This window comes from Alternaria arbusti (assembly GCF_024043155.1).
Source record: "Alternaria arbusti strain BMP 1465 chromosome Unknown scaffold_6, whole genome shotgun sequence".
NCBI lineage: Eukaryota > Fungi > Ascomycota > Dothideomycetes > Pleosporales > Pleosporaceae > Alternaria > Alternaria arbusti.
This window is the reverse complement of record NW_026249946.1, coordinates 75,848-91,422: the sequence shown is the minus strand read 5'-3', so window position 1 is coordinate 91,422 and position 15,575 is coordinate 75,848. Positions and strand designations below refer to the sequence as shown.

Here is a 15,575-nt window from a genome sequence, read left to right as displayed (position 1 = left end):
CCCCCAGCACGTACTATCACTTTGGTTTAGTTGTCGTCGACTCCAGCTCGTATTGAAGTGGTATGGTGCATCAGGGTCCGTCTTAGTACCTCCAAAGATTATACACCATCTTCGACGATAGTAATTGCTGTTCTTACTCCTCCGGTCCGATCACTTCAGTCATTCCGGTCAAAACAGCAAATGAGACTTGAGTAGCGCGTGCCCCGAAACTGACGACGGAAACGAATATATACCGACGATACCCACACCGCAGCGGGTCGCAGTGCAAACGCTCCAGGCAGCTCTGATTCGTCGGCCACTCACCTCGACTTCGAGATGTCGGTCACGTCACGGTCGCTACTTCCATAAACCCCTCTATTACCCCATTCGATACACTCTTTTGCTTCATTACCGCGTTTCCCGACACCTCTTACACTATTAAACTCTCTCTCTTCGTTACCACCTTACCGCCAGATTGTTACCACTTCCCGCGACATCTCTCTCCGCACGAGGATCACCGCCCATCCACCCGCCTTCCATCAACAATTCCGACCCCCGAATTCTCCAACAACATGCCCCCGCCGAATCCCCCACCCAACGACACGTCCATATTCGGCACATACCTCCCACTCTCAGCCCGCCACGGCGTCCAAGCAGCCCGTCGTCTGCCGCACAACTCCGGCCCCGTACGTCTCCTACCCCTTGATGCAGTCGTAGGCGTCTCAGTCCACTAACAACAACAACAACAACAACAACAACAACAACAACAACCAGATGTTCAACCCCCACACCCGCATCAACGAAGCAATCGACGCCCTATGCGCAATCCGTCACTCCATGTCCGAGCTCGAGACCCAGCACCGCAGCGCTCTCGAGACCAAAGACGCTGAGATGGCGACCCTCCAGCGGCGCTTCACACGACTAAACACGCTGCACAGGACCACCAAGGCTCGAATCGACGAAAAAGTCCTGTTGCAGGGCAAACTGCAAAACGACATGAAGATATTGAAGCGGGAATTCGCGGCCGAGAAGGCGAAGAAGGGTGTTGTCGACCAAGATTTGGAAAAGCGGTTGGGAGAGGTGCGAGAGGAGAATGGGTTGTTGACTGCGAAGGTGGCAGGATTGGAGAAGGAGCTTGCGGATGAGAGGGCGAGGGGGAAGGAGAATAGGGATGCGAAGAGGGAGTTGGAGGTTATGAAGACGAAGTTGGCGGATATAGTTAGTGGGGCGGAGGTTAAGGTTGAGGTTGTTGAGTAGGGGGAAGGGAGTGAGGATTTGGCGGGCTTGGGGAATGGTTGTTGGGGTGTTTCATGTAGTTTCCTTGATGGGATGTCTGGATCTAGATGGAGGTGTTCTGGGATATCTGTATGCACTGTTGCATCATACCGAGTTCTCAACACTTTCCAATGTATTACATGTGTTGACCACCACCCTGTTGCAGAAGTGCTTCCCTCCGCTGTCTCATTCTTGTCTCTTCCATCTCCAGCCACTCCACCTCCCTCTTTCTCTGCGCTTCCACATGTGGCGAGACTTGCGACGTTGTATCATTTGATCCCGGTATTGGCAGCGTCTCTGCATTCCTGCCATCACCTCCATCGTCCCTTCCGACGACCTCAGCCTCATCCGCTCGCCTATGTTCCTCCATCCCGTTATACGGCAATTCTCCCGGTTGCTCCTCAGCCCTAAGCTCATGCGCACCGCCAATCGCGTATTTGTACGAGTGCGACCGATCCAATTCCTGCGTGAGGCCATTGCCAGACATTTCTTGGTACTCCGTCTGGTCCGCTCCCGTTCTTGTCGCATTGTGATCTGTATCGAGGACCATCTTGTTGCCGTCGCCTTCTCGTCTTGCTAGTTCGTCGTCGGTGAGGGTGGTCGTGGGTTCCGGTGTTCTCCGCTTCTTGCGCCGCCAGAAGTACCATCCGCCTATTATTAGGGCGAGAATGACGATGCCTCCTGTCGCTATGCCCGCGATTGCGCCACTCCCTATTTCTGGTTTGGATTTGCCGTTGCGAGTAGGATTACCTAGGTAGGTTCGGGCAGAACGAGGCGGCGTGATTGTGGTGGTGGGTCGAAGTAATGATGGGGATGCCGAACTTGGTGACGGTCTTGTTTTATCCCCTATTGTTGATGTTGCAGCTAGGGACCAGTACAGAATCATCGCGGAGGGCGATGTTGCGAGAGACAGGGCGGCATCGTTCACCCTCTGAGGTGCATCCCCTGCTGTTATTGTAACGAGTGGTAAATGGGAATCATCAGGGGAAACTACAAGTTGGAGCGATGGTGACGGTTCCACGGTAACTACAGCAAGCAATGAGATGACCCCGGATTCTGGGGCTTGCCAGTAGAAATTTGTGCTGTACGATGTCTCGACCGCTGTATCGATCTCTGCGGTGGCCCATGTTGTCATCTTCGGCAATTATGCAGTATTATTGGGACTGCGGTAATGGGTCGCTGTTCGTTCAACAGAATAAGACAAATCCACGGACATGTGAGTATAGGAATGATGGGGCTTGAAAGATGGAGCTAGACAGCTGTCTGTTCTAGAGTCCTGCCAAACGACCTGCGATATGTCCCTGGTAAAGGCCATAGCATGTATATTTACAGCCTGGTTAAGGCTTAGAGGGCTGTCATCGCGGCAAGACTACCTAGGCAGAACCATCGATATATGGATTGAGCGCCGGATTTAGTTAGATTATTGCTCTTTTGAGCGCTGCCAAGATGTGGTGTTGGCAGCGCATGCCGCCCATTCGCTCCACAAAGTTTTCGCCCCTAAATATGTGTATCTACACCGACGTTAATTCGATCCTTTGCTGCCGTGTCGCGCGGGGTAAGGATGCAGCTTATGGTATACGACATATGGCCTAGATGTCAGCCGCAGCCTACGATTGTAATAGAGACGGGCAGTGACGCAGAACGAGGCGGGCAGTGACGCAGAACGAGGCTACCTAGGTAAATGCGCTTGCCGTCCTTCCTGTGCGCATTAGTTTCTGCGAACAGATCTTGGTGTATACACACGCCGCCAAATCAACTCAAAGTAAACTGTCATATCGCAGCCGCGTCTTGATTAAGTCCGTCTCGATCTCCTATACGTATGTCTAAGAATCACTTTCGCCTTCGTCTCCTTCGTTTCCAACGCTGCTTCCAAGAAATGTTCAGTCACCCTCTCTACTCATCAACCTTCCCACGCCCTTACATCCAAAGCGTCCCCGATCTGTTTCATATTCTCTCCTCTTCCATCTTGAGCCATTACACCTCTCTCTTCTTTTGCGCTTCTACATGTGTCGATACATGCAAAGCAGTGTCATCTCTTGCCGTGGTCGTGGCTGGCACACTCACGTTCCCATCATCATTCATCCCACCCACTGTGGCATGCGGTAATTCTCCCGGTATATCATCGGATCCACGCTCATGCGCCTCTATCTGGATGAGTACGAAGGGTGAAGCTCTTGTGCGTGACTATCGCCAGACGTCTCTTGACGCGCGCCGGATGTAGGGTTGTCGGAGAGTACCTTCTCATCATCTCGTCCCGCTTGCCCTTCGGACGCAGGGGCGTTCTTGCTCGCAGCAGACTTCGCGCGTCTTTTTCGACGCCAGAAGGACCGGCCACCGATTATGAACACTAGGATAAGGACGCCCCCTACTGCTATGCCGGCAATAGCGCCGCCTGAGGTATGTTTACGGCGTGAGGTTCGATTAGGACGAGGCGACTTGGTTGCGATCGGGTTCCCAGTTCTCGTTGAAGATGGCAAGTTCAGTGACTTCGACTTTGCCAATGCTAAACTCCATGAATTTGAAAAGTCCGTACGAGTCGAGTACAAAATCGCCATTCCATCGTCTTCGCCTCGGAGCGCGATATAGAGAAGACCTGATGTCATGGTGGAGCTTGTTTGTAGCGGTGGGGCTTCTGGGAACCGAAGTTCAAGCGTCGGTGTTATGTGTACTGTGATTGTTGCTAACGGGATATCATCTCCCCGCAGAGTTGTCGTATACGGATCATTGGTCTTGATGTTGATCCGTTCGGTTTGCCATGCCGATGTAGACATGTTCAACGTGTCTGCAGTGTTCTGGCTGTTGCTACCGAGACGCTGCTCAAACAAAATAGTTCAATGAACATGCGACTGCACGAAGTGAAGACGCGAGATGGGGACCTAGACAGTAACGACGCGGGTATCTGCTTCGATGTAAAACGATCTAGGATACACTCCCTTATCAGGGCCTCAGAGCGCCTGTATATAGCCTGAACGAGGCTTGGAGGGTTTCATCGGTCTACATCCAGGTCCAGGGATAGATTTGAGCGCCGAATCTAGACAAGCTGTTACTCTTCTAGGCGCTGGTGAACGCTACTCAAATGCGGCACAGACTGCGCATGCTACCCATTCGCTGGACAGTCTCGTCCTCCAACTTTATGTAATTGAACCAACGGGCAAGAATGCAGCTTGCTGTACACAACATATGGGCTAGATGTCAGCCACACTTTACGGTTGTAAAGTAGGAGCAGGCGGCTTTCTGCGCTAGATGCGCTTGATGCTCTTCATTGATTCACGGCAACTGTTTGTAGAGGTTACTGTACCACAGCCAGTTCCATGATCGCGTTGTCCAATCGGCTTTTTCTGGCCCCCAATTCTCCACATGCAGTAGAGCATTGATTCGATGTTCCTCAGGCCGAAGATGCGGCCAACATCACACATGACGTTCGATCGTTTGGGTCTAGCTGGTGTCGCCTGTGCCTCACGATCTTTCGTCCCAATTGTTCGAACCAAAAATTACATTAGGCTAGTGTACTAAACGAGCTCGCCTTCGGAACCACAGAAGCGTTATTGACTCTTTCCACTTGCTTGCATAGAAAGCGTCTCCCTCTTCTTCCGGATCCTCTCCTCCTCCATGTCCAACCACTCCATTTCACGTCGTCTTTGCGCCTCTACATTCGGTGACACTGCAGCACTCCTTTCTCCAGCTTCTTCACCAGCGTCGGTCTGGTTTACTGGTGTTTGAGGCCTGTGAGTGTGTACTGCAGAACTTTGTTCCTCTCCGCCGTGTGATAATTCCGCCGGTCTACCATCAGGATGAAGCTCATAAGCCGGCTCATACTGATACGCTGCTTTACTCGTAGAATGCCGTGTTACGTGCGTCGCATATTTCGCGGACTGATTTTGATCCAACTCTTGCGCTGGCATGACTATGTCTCCCGGCATTTCTTGATGATTATCTGGAATATACGGTTGTTTCTCCGGCGGAGTGTACTGTGGCGGTGGCCCTCCAGTGCTTACGACCCTCGTGCCCTGTTCATCGTCGCCCGGACCTGAAGTTCGTGCTTTTGAACGCTGCCTTGGTCGCCAGAAGAACCATCCTCCGATTATGAGAGCGAGGACGAGAATACCGCCTATAGCTATTCCGGCGATTGCGCCGCCTCCTAGACTTGGACTGCTGCCCTCGTTGGCGGATGCGGTTGCAGTAGATTGACTGCTACCTCCAGACTGTATTTCACTCGAGCTACTCTCTGAGCTTGAGCTGCTTGAGCTGCTTGAGCTGCCTGAGCTAGTGGTCGCATCAGCCACTGAAGCTGTCTGATCCCCACCATCACTCGTAGAAGTTGGTCTTGGGATTTCTGCTGGTGGTATCAACGTTTGTTCCACAACGCTCGACTCTGACGTGATCGGACTGCGGCGAAGAAATATCTGATCCGGGTCTGTCGTGAGCGAAATCTCAATACCAGAGAAAACATAGTTTTCTCCAACCGTTACAATGTGCGTTTCTCCGGGCAGCACGATACCGCGCGGCGAGGGGGTCACGCGTATCATCAGAGTTCTTGACCAATCGTCTGCGCTGTCTGAGATAGATATGGAAGTTGGGTAGCCCCCAGAACTCCACCTCTCGACGTACCAGGGGTATGTATTAGCTGGTGAGTCGGACATTGCGGGATAGTGCGTGCGACGGCAAAGAGCTGGATAGATGTATGTAGCTTGATGTAGGATATCGGAGCACAAGCTCATACAAATGTCAAGGTAGAGGGGCAGATAAACCCATGCCCAGCTGGCCTTTCCAAGATGAATGCATCATCGCAGGCGGGCGGGGTACCTCCACACACTGCGACACATCGCCACGAGCATGCCTTCTATGCGATAGGTCAAAGATACAAAGGTACCCACCTACCTACACGTTGAAAGTCATGCATCGGCCCTTCCACACAGGTCTTGTGACGTTCCGTCGAATCAAACGTGGAGATGGTGTTTGCGGCACAGTCAAGCGAGCAAGGCTGTGCATGAAGGACCAACTTCTCATTCGACGAGAACATGCTGTGTACTGGTACGGTCAAGGTTGTATCGTCATTCCGATGCAGGATGTAGAGTGATAGGTATAGAGGTCGCAGTTTGGGTCGCAGGAATGTGTTGGTTGCTTTTGACTCGGTGCAATGTGTCGGCAGACACTAACGTCTGGAGTCTTCTGAACTGGACATGTAGACGGTTACTTGTACTCTTATGTTCTATTCGTACATTCTCGACTGGAAATGAGTCCAAGTAGCTGTAGTACGTCGGCTGAAACTTGAGCGAGAAACGAAATGTTCGAAGGAATAATTCGATATCATATAGATGTTGAACGAATCCTTTGCGACTCACACCCGTGCCATGGGCTAGTCCATCAATTTTTATCTGATGAGATTGTGTTGAAGGCTCCAATCACAGAGCCTCCTCGATTGTAAGTCACTGCGAGGTCTCCGTATGCGATCTTGCAACCGATGCTGGCTTGTCGCAAGGTAAGGATCTGCTGAGCACACGATGCTTAAGGACCCCGCCGGTCGATTGGTCAGGCAGGGCATTAGGCTCGTGGAGCGATCGCCGGTTGAAGGATCATTTACGAGCCTTTCGCCCCGCCCTGCACAGCAAGCAATTCACGCCGCTTCCGTATTCTCTCCTCCTCCATTTCCAGCCATTCCATCTCTCTTCTCCGTTGCGCTTCAACGTTCGATAATTGTGTAGTATTCGTCGTCTCCGTCATTTCAGCGGGTGATCGTTGCGGAAGGTGGTACGGTACTGGTGCAGTGTATTCGTCGGGACCATTCAGCAACTCAACTGGCTCAGACTCGGTTTTGAGCTCATGAGATCCATTCGTGGCGTACTTGGAGTATTGTGTAGGATCCAGCTCTTGTGTGTGGGCCCAACGACTTCCTGTCATTTCTTGCGGCCGCTCTTGTGTACGAAGCTCCGGTATGCCTCCATCTCCATATGTTCCAGTCTGGTCGTTATTCTCATTGCTCGTGGGCTTCCCTCTCGTGCGTCTCCTTCGCCGCCAGAAGAACCATCCCCCTATAAAGGCTATAACGAGGACACCTGCAATGGCTATTCCAGCAATTGCACCGCCTCCTAGACTTGTACCGTTATTCTCTGACGCCGCTGTTGGCACATTGCCGTTCGGTGGCTGTGAAGTCGATCTGCTGTCGCTGCTTTCCGTGCTTGAGACCAGAGGTCCTGATAATGGAGTACCGGAAGATTGAGGTGATGGAGCAGCGGAAGACTGAGCTGGCGGAGGAGTAGATGGTTGAGTACCGGAAGATTGAGGTGGTGGAGCAGCGGAAGGTTGTTCTTGCGGAGCCACTTGTGAACTAGCTGGCGGAGGGGGCTCTGAAGCAAATGGTAGAGGAAAAGAGGCCTGCGTACTTAGCACACCGCCAACTGCAGATGTGGCTTGTGAGATGATCGAGTCAACCTGACGCTTAAAGATGTGGTCGCTGTTTGACCCAAGCCGGACCCGTCGCCCAAAGCTGGAATCTATGCGATTAGTCGTCATGGTGATTATAAGAGAAGGAACAAGCTCCCGAGGGTATGGTGTGGGAAAGAACAAACCAGGTGAGGTGTAGCAACGATCAGGCCACGAAATCTGAAGCTGGCCCTATGCTGAGATAAGTGCGGCGGCTGTCTGATCCGGAATAAGAACGCCCCCAAACGACTGCAACCAGGCTAGACGACCTCGAAGTATCGAGATGCAACCCCCAGCAGTCTTCTAGCCTCGCGATAGGTTACAGATATCTCGGCGCGCAGCAACATACATGTTGTGGAACCAGTAGCAGTTCTCTCGTAGCAGCCGTGCGACTTCTCGACGAATCATGGGAAATGTGGTGATTACGGTTTCGCCAAAAGGCAAGGCTGGGCGTAACGGACTGACATCTTATTTGACGTTGTATCTCAGCCTCGTGGGTTGGCGCGGGATTTCAGCAATCCAGACCGATGTCAAATCTCAGCCTCGGAGGCCGAAGGCTCATCGCTGACGAGACCCACGATTTCCGAAATCAATGGTATACCTATACAACCAGATCATCTCCAATGAGAAGTGTCGCCAATTCAAGAAACCAGCAACTTAGCAGTCTAGATCAGTTCCGTATCTCAGCCTTGCAGCTCGATGCGGGATCTCCAGCCTTCTAGGTCAATGCCAAGTCACAGCCTTGCAGAATGATCTGGTAGCTGTCTGTAAACAGGGCACATCATATCTTTCGAATTAAGGGTCCAGTGTCCTTGTCTGTGATGACTGGGCGTTTTCTCGTTTGATAGCTTTTGGTTTAGTGATACTTTCCATCCGAGAGGGCCTAATTTTCTGAGCGAAATGGATCTTAGCAGCTGTAAGTCGCGTGTTAGCAGTGGGTCATTGTGTACTGTACCTGTACGTATATGATGATTATGTGTTACGGAACCCGTGCCTGGCTTGTCGCTTTGGTATCGTCGGAAGCACGCATGTGAGTCCTATAAAGTGAACGTGATAAAGCGGTACAGTAGGTAATGTCGGACTGCGGCTCTGGCGGGTGACGCTAGTGCAACACGTGCGCGACTAGCCTCCTCGGGGCGAACAGCAACAAAGCCGAGAACGTGTCATAGCGCGGCTTTCACATGATGGCAGCGCACGCACGCACACGCTTCCTCCACAAACCTGTCACATGCTCGACGCTCACCCAACCACACAGCCTCAAACCAGCTAATGCGCCGCCGCTTGTCGACGGGCTGAACGGCTATTCCTGTAGTCATGGACAAACCACGCAGGACGGCTGACCTGGCCTTCCCCCATTTCCACGCCCTTCCCCGTTACCCCAGACGGATCCACACCGGGTTTGACATTGCGACGTGACATTCACATGCTTACGAATTACAACACTCGCATTACCGACATCGTAAGCCCTGTGACACCACCCGACTTGACGCCTTTCATGACGCACAGGAGACCTGCGACTGTATTCACTAGGTTTGATATAGCTGTTTGTGCTGGGAGAGAGGTACAGTCATGATAGACCATGTATTGGGACGGCCGTCGGTGCAGTTCAGGAAGATACAAGTACTGGCTGTAGTGTCGTTTTGGTCGTTCTACCTCTACAGGCAAGCAAACATCAACTCTTACAACCGCGTCATTGTATACTAACAGACACGCAGAGGCGACCGCCATGGCCCACCAATCCTCCGCCGCGTATCCGCCCTCCTCTCCAAGAAACTCACCGTCTGGCAATCCGTCCTCATAACACTGCTCTACCTCTACGTCGCCCGCAACTTCGGCAAGCTCGTTGGCCTTGAGTGTCCCGAGCCACTCGCAAGCCTGTACTCGCGTTCATACTTCCGTGCGACATGGGTTACAACTGCGCTAGACGCGGGCTTCTGGTCTGCTATGCGAATAAAACGGAAAGGTGTAAGGGATTTGCTGTCGATTGTGTTCAGCATATACTACATGATATGTGCTGAGCAGGCAGATGAGAAAGTCAGGAAGATCAGAGCGACGCTCACAGTCGATCACCTACGCGTGGCATGGAACAAAGGAACGACACCGTATCTGGGTGCACTGACCAGCATGATGCGGCCGAGGCTGATGGTTTATCCGCCGCGCCAGATTCGCATACCACGACCGAGAGCTAGTTCGTACAAAGAGCCAGTAACAGGATGGTTGTACTTCAACGGGCCGCGGAGTGCATTGAAGAAGCAGGATAAAGTAGTCTTGGACATCCCAGGAGGTGGTTTTGTTGCTATGAACCCAAGGAATCACGACGATAAGCTCATGGGCTGGGCTGGGAAAACGGGTCTGCCTGTCCTCAGTCTGGACTACAAGAAGGCGCCTGAACACCCGTATCCATATGCGCTTAACGAATGCTACGACGTCTATCACATGATTATCGCGTCGAGAGGAACTTGCATGGGTCTGTCAGGAGAAGCAGAGCCGAAGGTCGTCGTCTCAGGCGATTCAGCTGGTGGGAACTTGGCTGTGGCCATGATACTCATGATACTGCAGAGTGGTTCCACCGAGACGCGGAGATGGCAGGGCGAATCCCCTATACCGCCTCCCATCGGCGTGGTGCTTATCTACCCAGCGCTCGACATGAACATTGGGAATTGGATGACGGACGAGCAAATGGCCCTCATCCGCGACCGACGCGTGAGAAAGACGAACCGACCTATCTTACGGCACAAAAGCGACGACTACCGACAACTTGCACCGAATACACCGTACGGCTCTGATGATTCGGATAGTGAGGACGAGCGCACCAAAGTGAGCATGGTGAATGGATCTATGCCCAAAGCCAATGGCGGCGACATTACGTCTCCCCAGACCATGATCAAACTGTCGGCCGCACACACAGGCCAAGACAGCAGTACCGCCACTCTCCAGCAACCTCCCAGCCAAAGCACAAGTCTTCCACCAACACCTCTCGCGACTCAACCTCCCACCCCTGGTGCCGCTGCTCTCCCTGCACCACCCGCTACAGCCATCAAAACCCGCCTCGCAATGTCTAGCATGATATCCTACTTCAACGACCGCATTCTCACTCCCGAAATGATGCGCGCCATGATCATCCTCTACATCGGCCCGCATCACCGTCCCGATTTCAGCACCGACTACCTCCTCTCCCCTCTTCTCGCCCCAGAATCTCTCCTAGCGAAGTTCCCACGCACGTGGATGTTGACAGGCGAGCGCGACCCCTTAGTCGATGACACCGTCATTTTCGCTGGGCGGCTCAGACAAGCCAAACGCGCAGAATGGGTCGCAGCGAAAGAGCTAGGACTAGACTGGGCACGAGGCAGTTTCAACGAAGAAGATAGCGTCGTAGTCGATCTCGTCCCCGGTATAAGCCACGGTTTCCTCCAATTCGTCGGTGTATTCCCCGAAGGTTGGAAGTATATTTTCAAATGCGGGAAATGGATTACCGAGGCTTTTGAAGAAACGGACTCGAGAAGATATGGATATGATGTCGAGACACCGGGGTATACGCCTGCCGCGGGCACGACTACAAGGAGAAGGGAAGGAGGCGATTACTTCGGCACGATAGGCCTCGCAGATGCGATCGATGGTCTTACAAGTCCGAAGTTCAATCGCAGGAGACATCATCGTAGAAGTGGGACGGCGAGTTCGGCAGATGAGGATAGGCCATTGGAGATGACGGTGCTGGGGAAGGGGAGGAAGAGTCCGCAGAAAGACGGCAACGAAACTGCGAATGGTGCTAGAGGGGTTGGAAGGGAAAGAGGCAGGATGAAGAGTGACCGAGGTAGGAGAAAGAGCCTGGTCAGTCTAGCGAGTGAGGATGATCTTTTGGGACGGAGGATGAAGAGCTTGACTGGGGCGCTGGGCGGTGATGGGGGCATTTGATGGGATTAGCGCGCATATATGTAGTTTTTTATATGTCTGTATGTTACGAATAGAAGATTATTTCAATGGCGTCGAGTGTTGTGGATCGAGTCATGTGCTGGTTCGTGACACGTGCACCGGGTCGGTACTGCGATGACGCATGTGCAATTGCGCATGAGAGGGAACTTTATGTCGAGGGACATAGCGTGATGACTGGCGAGAACAAGGCATAGCGGAAGAATTGCTAGGATAGAATATCAAGTGTTAGATGTGAAAATATATGAGAAGATAATATACATGTGAAGGAAATGCCTGGCGGCCCCTGGCCTAACCAATATCAACCGAAATAGATGCCCTGAATTAGATGCAAAATAGACTCGTCTCCTTCACTCAGACGCTGAAGCCTCCGCCTCTGACTCCTCCACCTCCGCATCACTAACCACATCGCTCAACACCTCGCTCTCAGCATCACTCAAGCCACTACTCACCGCATCACTCTCATACTCCTCCACAACCTTCTTCTTGCCCTTGGCCTTCTTCGCACTGCCTCCAGCTCCCTTAACAGGACTACCCCCACCCTCCTTCCTCCCACCAGTCCTCTGAACAAGATGATCAATCGGACACCCCTCATGCCATCCTTCACTACTCTCACCCGTTATCGCGCGACACCTAGGACAGCTCTTTCCGTGTTTGATGAGCAGTTGGTGAAGCGGGTACTTGAGGTGGTCCGGCACTCTAACTTCGCAGTGCGCGTACGTTGAGTTGCGGTTTGCGCCTGCGAAGGTGCCTTTAGCACCGGGTGCGAGGCCTGCAGGATCGCCTGGGGGAGGCACCCAACCTAGCCACTTGCAGAGACGGAAGACGTGGGTGTCGACGGCGAAGGAAGGGCGTTGGAGGCAGAAGAGGAGGACGCAGGATGCGGTTTTGGGGCCGATGCCGGGGTACTTTGTTAGTGCGTTGAAGGCGTCGTCGTTGGAGAGGAGGTGCAGGTGGTCGAGTGAGACGATGTTCTGATCTGCCTTCTCGACCTCTGCATGTTTCTCGCCTTCGGCCTCGTTCGCAGATCCGGGGGCTTTGTCTGATGAAGACAGGAGCTCGTCGCGTCGCGCTTGGTTCTCTTCCCAGACCATTTGCAGGATCTTCTTGATGTCTTTGCTCTTTACGTCTGCAAGTCCACCGCTCTTGATCGCCTCGAAGATCTCCTTCTGGTCTGCTTGTCGCACTTTGTTCCAGTCTACACTGCCTTTGCCAACGCCTTCTTGGAGAATGCCAAACTTGGCGACGAGACCAGCGAATGCGCGAGATGAGTTGGTGCCGGACGTCGCTGCCGAAAGACGCGTTCGAATGAGGGCATCGAGGACGGATGGTACTTCTCCACAACCGGAGACTTCAAGAGAAGGCGCGGGGATTGTCTTGGGTGCTTCGACCTTGCCGTGGACTTTCGAAAGAAGACGTGTCACCTCCTCGCATTCTTCTGCTGTAGGATGAGGGTAGTTTGGGTATGGTGTCTGGCCTGGAGTAAGGCCATAGCCACCTGTTTTGGCCTTGCTCTTCTTCTTCGGCGACGCGTCGGTGGTGGTAGTCGCTTTGGCAACGAGGTCCCCGACTTCCTCTTTCTTCGGTTTCGCTGTCTTTGCAGACTTCCTAGGCTTCTTGGCTGAAGGCTTGCTCTCGTCTTCCTCGTTCTTGATGGGAAGACTGGGGATAGCACCAAGGTTGTGTGGGAGTTCGTTGATATCCTCCTGCTTCACGGCCGACTTCTTTGCGCGTTTGGTACTCTTTAGTGTGACGGGTGCTTTCTTGGAAGTCGCGTCTGGCGACTCTTCGACCTTGACTGCCTTCCTCTTTCGTCCATTGCGCGCCTCTGGGGTAGTCGGTGGACTCGACAATTGTACTGGTTCTTGGCCAATGGCTGGCGCTTGCACGGTATCGGCCCTGGCGGAGCTTCTGGTTGCTCGTGCCATGCTTGGTATAGTGGAGATGGCACGTCGATTCGATGAGATCGTCAATGGGCTTGGGCGCAATGCCAGCAGTCGCTTATAAGGAAGTTTGAATACAATGGTGAGGAGACGTGCTAGGCAAACGAATCGGAGATGGGTGATAGAAAAAGATCACTTGAGGTATCTCGTGGGCTACAAACCTCAACAGGTGAAGGGTGAGTGGCCGGAAAAGGGGAAACTACGCGTGGATGGTGAAGGCAGGTATCATGACGTCGACGACAATGATTGGAGCTTTGGCCCTTGTCCCTGCCTTAGCGCGCATCGAGGACGCGCCGAGGTCCACTTTGTCGGGAGTCCGTCACCTCTGATCAGAGCTACCCCACGTCTATCGATACTATCGATACCTCTTGAACGCGTTTAGACTAAGCTCATCATGGCTCACAAGGCGCCGCTGGTTGTTCCTGCGCTCAAGCGACACACGGCCACTGTCATCGTGGCGCATGGACTGGGTGACAGCGGGGCTGGCTGGTAAGGAGACTCAACACCATGGATGCAAGATACTGAGCAGCATAGGATATTCCTCGCGGAGAACTGGCGCCGGCGCAGCAAGTTCGAGGAAGTCTCCTTCATCTTCCCCAATGCGCCCAACATCCCGATCACGCTGGTTCGTTGACCAAGTCCGACGCAAGCACACGGCATATCGCTGATACGCGACACAGAACATGGGCATGAGCATGCCAGGATGGTACGACATCAAGTCGCTCAGCACGCTAGACGACCGCGACGAAGACGAAAAGGGCATCATCGAGTCCCAGAAATACTTCCACTCCCTTATCGACCAAGAAGTCGCAAAGGGCATACCCGCCAACCGCGTAGTCGTTGGAGGCTTCTCGCAAGGAGGCGCCATGTCGCTGCTGTCTGGTGTGACATACAAGGAACAGCTCGGAGGTATCTTCGGCTTGAGCTGCTACCTCCTGCTGCAGAAGAAGATCAAGGATATGATTCCGACCGAGAACCCCAACCAGAAGACACCCATCTTCATGGGCCACGGCGATGCTGACCAAGTGGTTGCGCACAAGTGGGGGAAGTTGAGTGCGGAAGAGCTCGAGAAGCACGGGTTCAAGGTCGACTTTAGGACTTACAAGTACGTCAGACGCGTAGGAGAGTATGACAAGAGTACTGACAATGCGCAGGAACTTGGTGCACTCCGCCGACCCAGATGAGATCGACCACCTCGAGTCCTACCTCAACCAGCAAATACCTGCCCTCGGCGACAAGTCAGAGCTCTGACTCTCTCAATCGATCCCGATCGTGTCGACTGAGGCGACGACAGCCCTGGTGCTTATAATCACAATGGCCGTTGCTTGGTTTGCGTGGTACAAGCGCGATGCGGTACTCAAACCGCATGACGAGACGGAGTGGCATGGAGATTATTAGGTTGATATAAGGATGGGAGACATACAGCAAAACTACTTGGCATAATGTATACATGAACTGCAGCATTTCTTCATGCTCTGACTTTGTAGTCGCGGTGTTCAGACTGCTTGATAGGCCCATGTAGCCGTATGCCCACGTCGGCCACTTCGTTATGACCTTGACGTAACCCCGTACCATATACCAAATACTAAATACATTTACCCCGCCTCTACCTCTTCATACAAGTCATACTCTTCGTTTGCCCCGCTAGCCTCATGTTCGTTGGTGATGGGTGGGGCGACGAAGAAATTTTGCAAACCTCACCACCACAACCCCAACCACCACGATCATATCCTTTCCATCTTCCCAAACTTCCATCAATTTCCGATATGGTCTAGTGGCTAGGATTTGCCGCTCTCATCTCGCAGAGTCAGTTCACTGTACAGTGCCGGCAAGGCCCGGGTTCGGTAAGTTCGCATCGCAGTAACGTGACTTCGAAGCATGGTTCTAATAATTAATCAGATTCCCGGTGTCGGAAAATACCTTCTTTTTTGCTGAATTTTGCGTAAGGAAAGAGGGGGTGTTGAGCCATGGCATTAGGAGGCCAAGATGGAGATGCTGGGTTGAGTTTTTGGATGGGCATGTGCGCTGGAA

At 52.9% G+C, this 15,575-nt stretch overlaps 5 protein-coding genes across 5 annotated transcripts; 3 read left to right on the top strand and 2 right to left on the bottom strand.

Moving 5' to 3' along the window:
- Nucleotides 1–551: 551 nt before the first annotated feature.
- Nucleotides 552–1,236, top strand: J4E86_005206 (uncharacterized protein; the record flags this gene model as incomplete). Its single annotated transcript, XM_051445741.1, has 2 exons — nucleotides 552–665; nucleotides 754–1,236. 2 exons carry the CDS (start codon nucleotides 552–554, stop codon nucleotides 1,234–1,236), a joined length of 597 nt encoding a protein of 198 aa, XP_051302508.1.
- A 154-nt stretch (nucleotides 1,237–1,390) lies between these two features.
- J4E86_005205 (uncharacterized protein) lies at nucleotides 1,391–2,140 on the bottom strand (the record flags this gene model as incomplete). Its single annotated transcript, XM_051445740.1, has 1 exon — nucleotides 1,391–2,140. The coding sequence occupies one exon, from the start codon at nucleotides 2,138–2,140 to the stop codon at nucleotides 1,391–1,393; it is 750 nt and encodes a 249-aa protein (XP_051302507.1).
- Nucleotides 2,141–9,097: 6,957 nt separating this feature from the next.
- On the top strand, nucleotides 9,098–11,586 carry J4E86_005204 (uncharacterized protein; the record flags this gene model as incomplete). The annotated part of the gene is made up of 3 exons (XM_051445739.1): nucleotides 9,098–9,133; nucleotides 9,216–9,235; nucleotides 9,390–11,586. The coding sequence occupies 3 exons, from the start codon at nucleotides 9,098–9,100 to the stop codon at nucleotides 11,584–11,586; spliced, it is 2,253 nt and encodes a 750-aa protein (XP_051302506.1).
- Nucleotides 11,587–11,951: 365 nt separating this feature from the next.
- J4E86_005203 (uncharacterized protein) lies at nucleotides 11,952–13,529 on the bottom strand (the record flags this gene model as incomplete). The annotated part of the gene is made up of 1 exon (XM_051445738.1): nucleotides 11,952–13,529. The coding sequence occupies one exon, from the start codon at nucleotides 13,527–13,529 to the stop codon at nucleotides 11,952–11,954; it is 1,578 nt and encodes a 525-aa protein (XP_051302505.1).
- A 409-nt stretch (nucleotides 13,530–13,938) lies between these two features.
- Nucleotides 13,939–14,795, top strand: J4E86_005202 (uncharacterized protein; the record flags this gene model as incomplete). The annotated part of the gene is made up of 4 exons (XM_051445737.1): nucleotides 13,939–14,033; nucleotides 14,079–14,169; nucleotides 14,225–14,649; nucleotides 14,699–14,795. 4 exons carry the CDS (start codon nucleotides 13,939–13,941, stop codon nucleotides 14,793–14,795), a joined length of 708 nt encoding a protein of 235 aa, XP_051302504.1.
- Nucleotides 14,796–15,575: the final 780 nt, after the last annotated feature.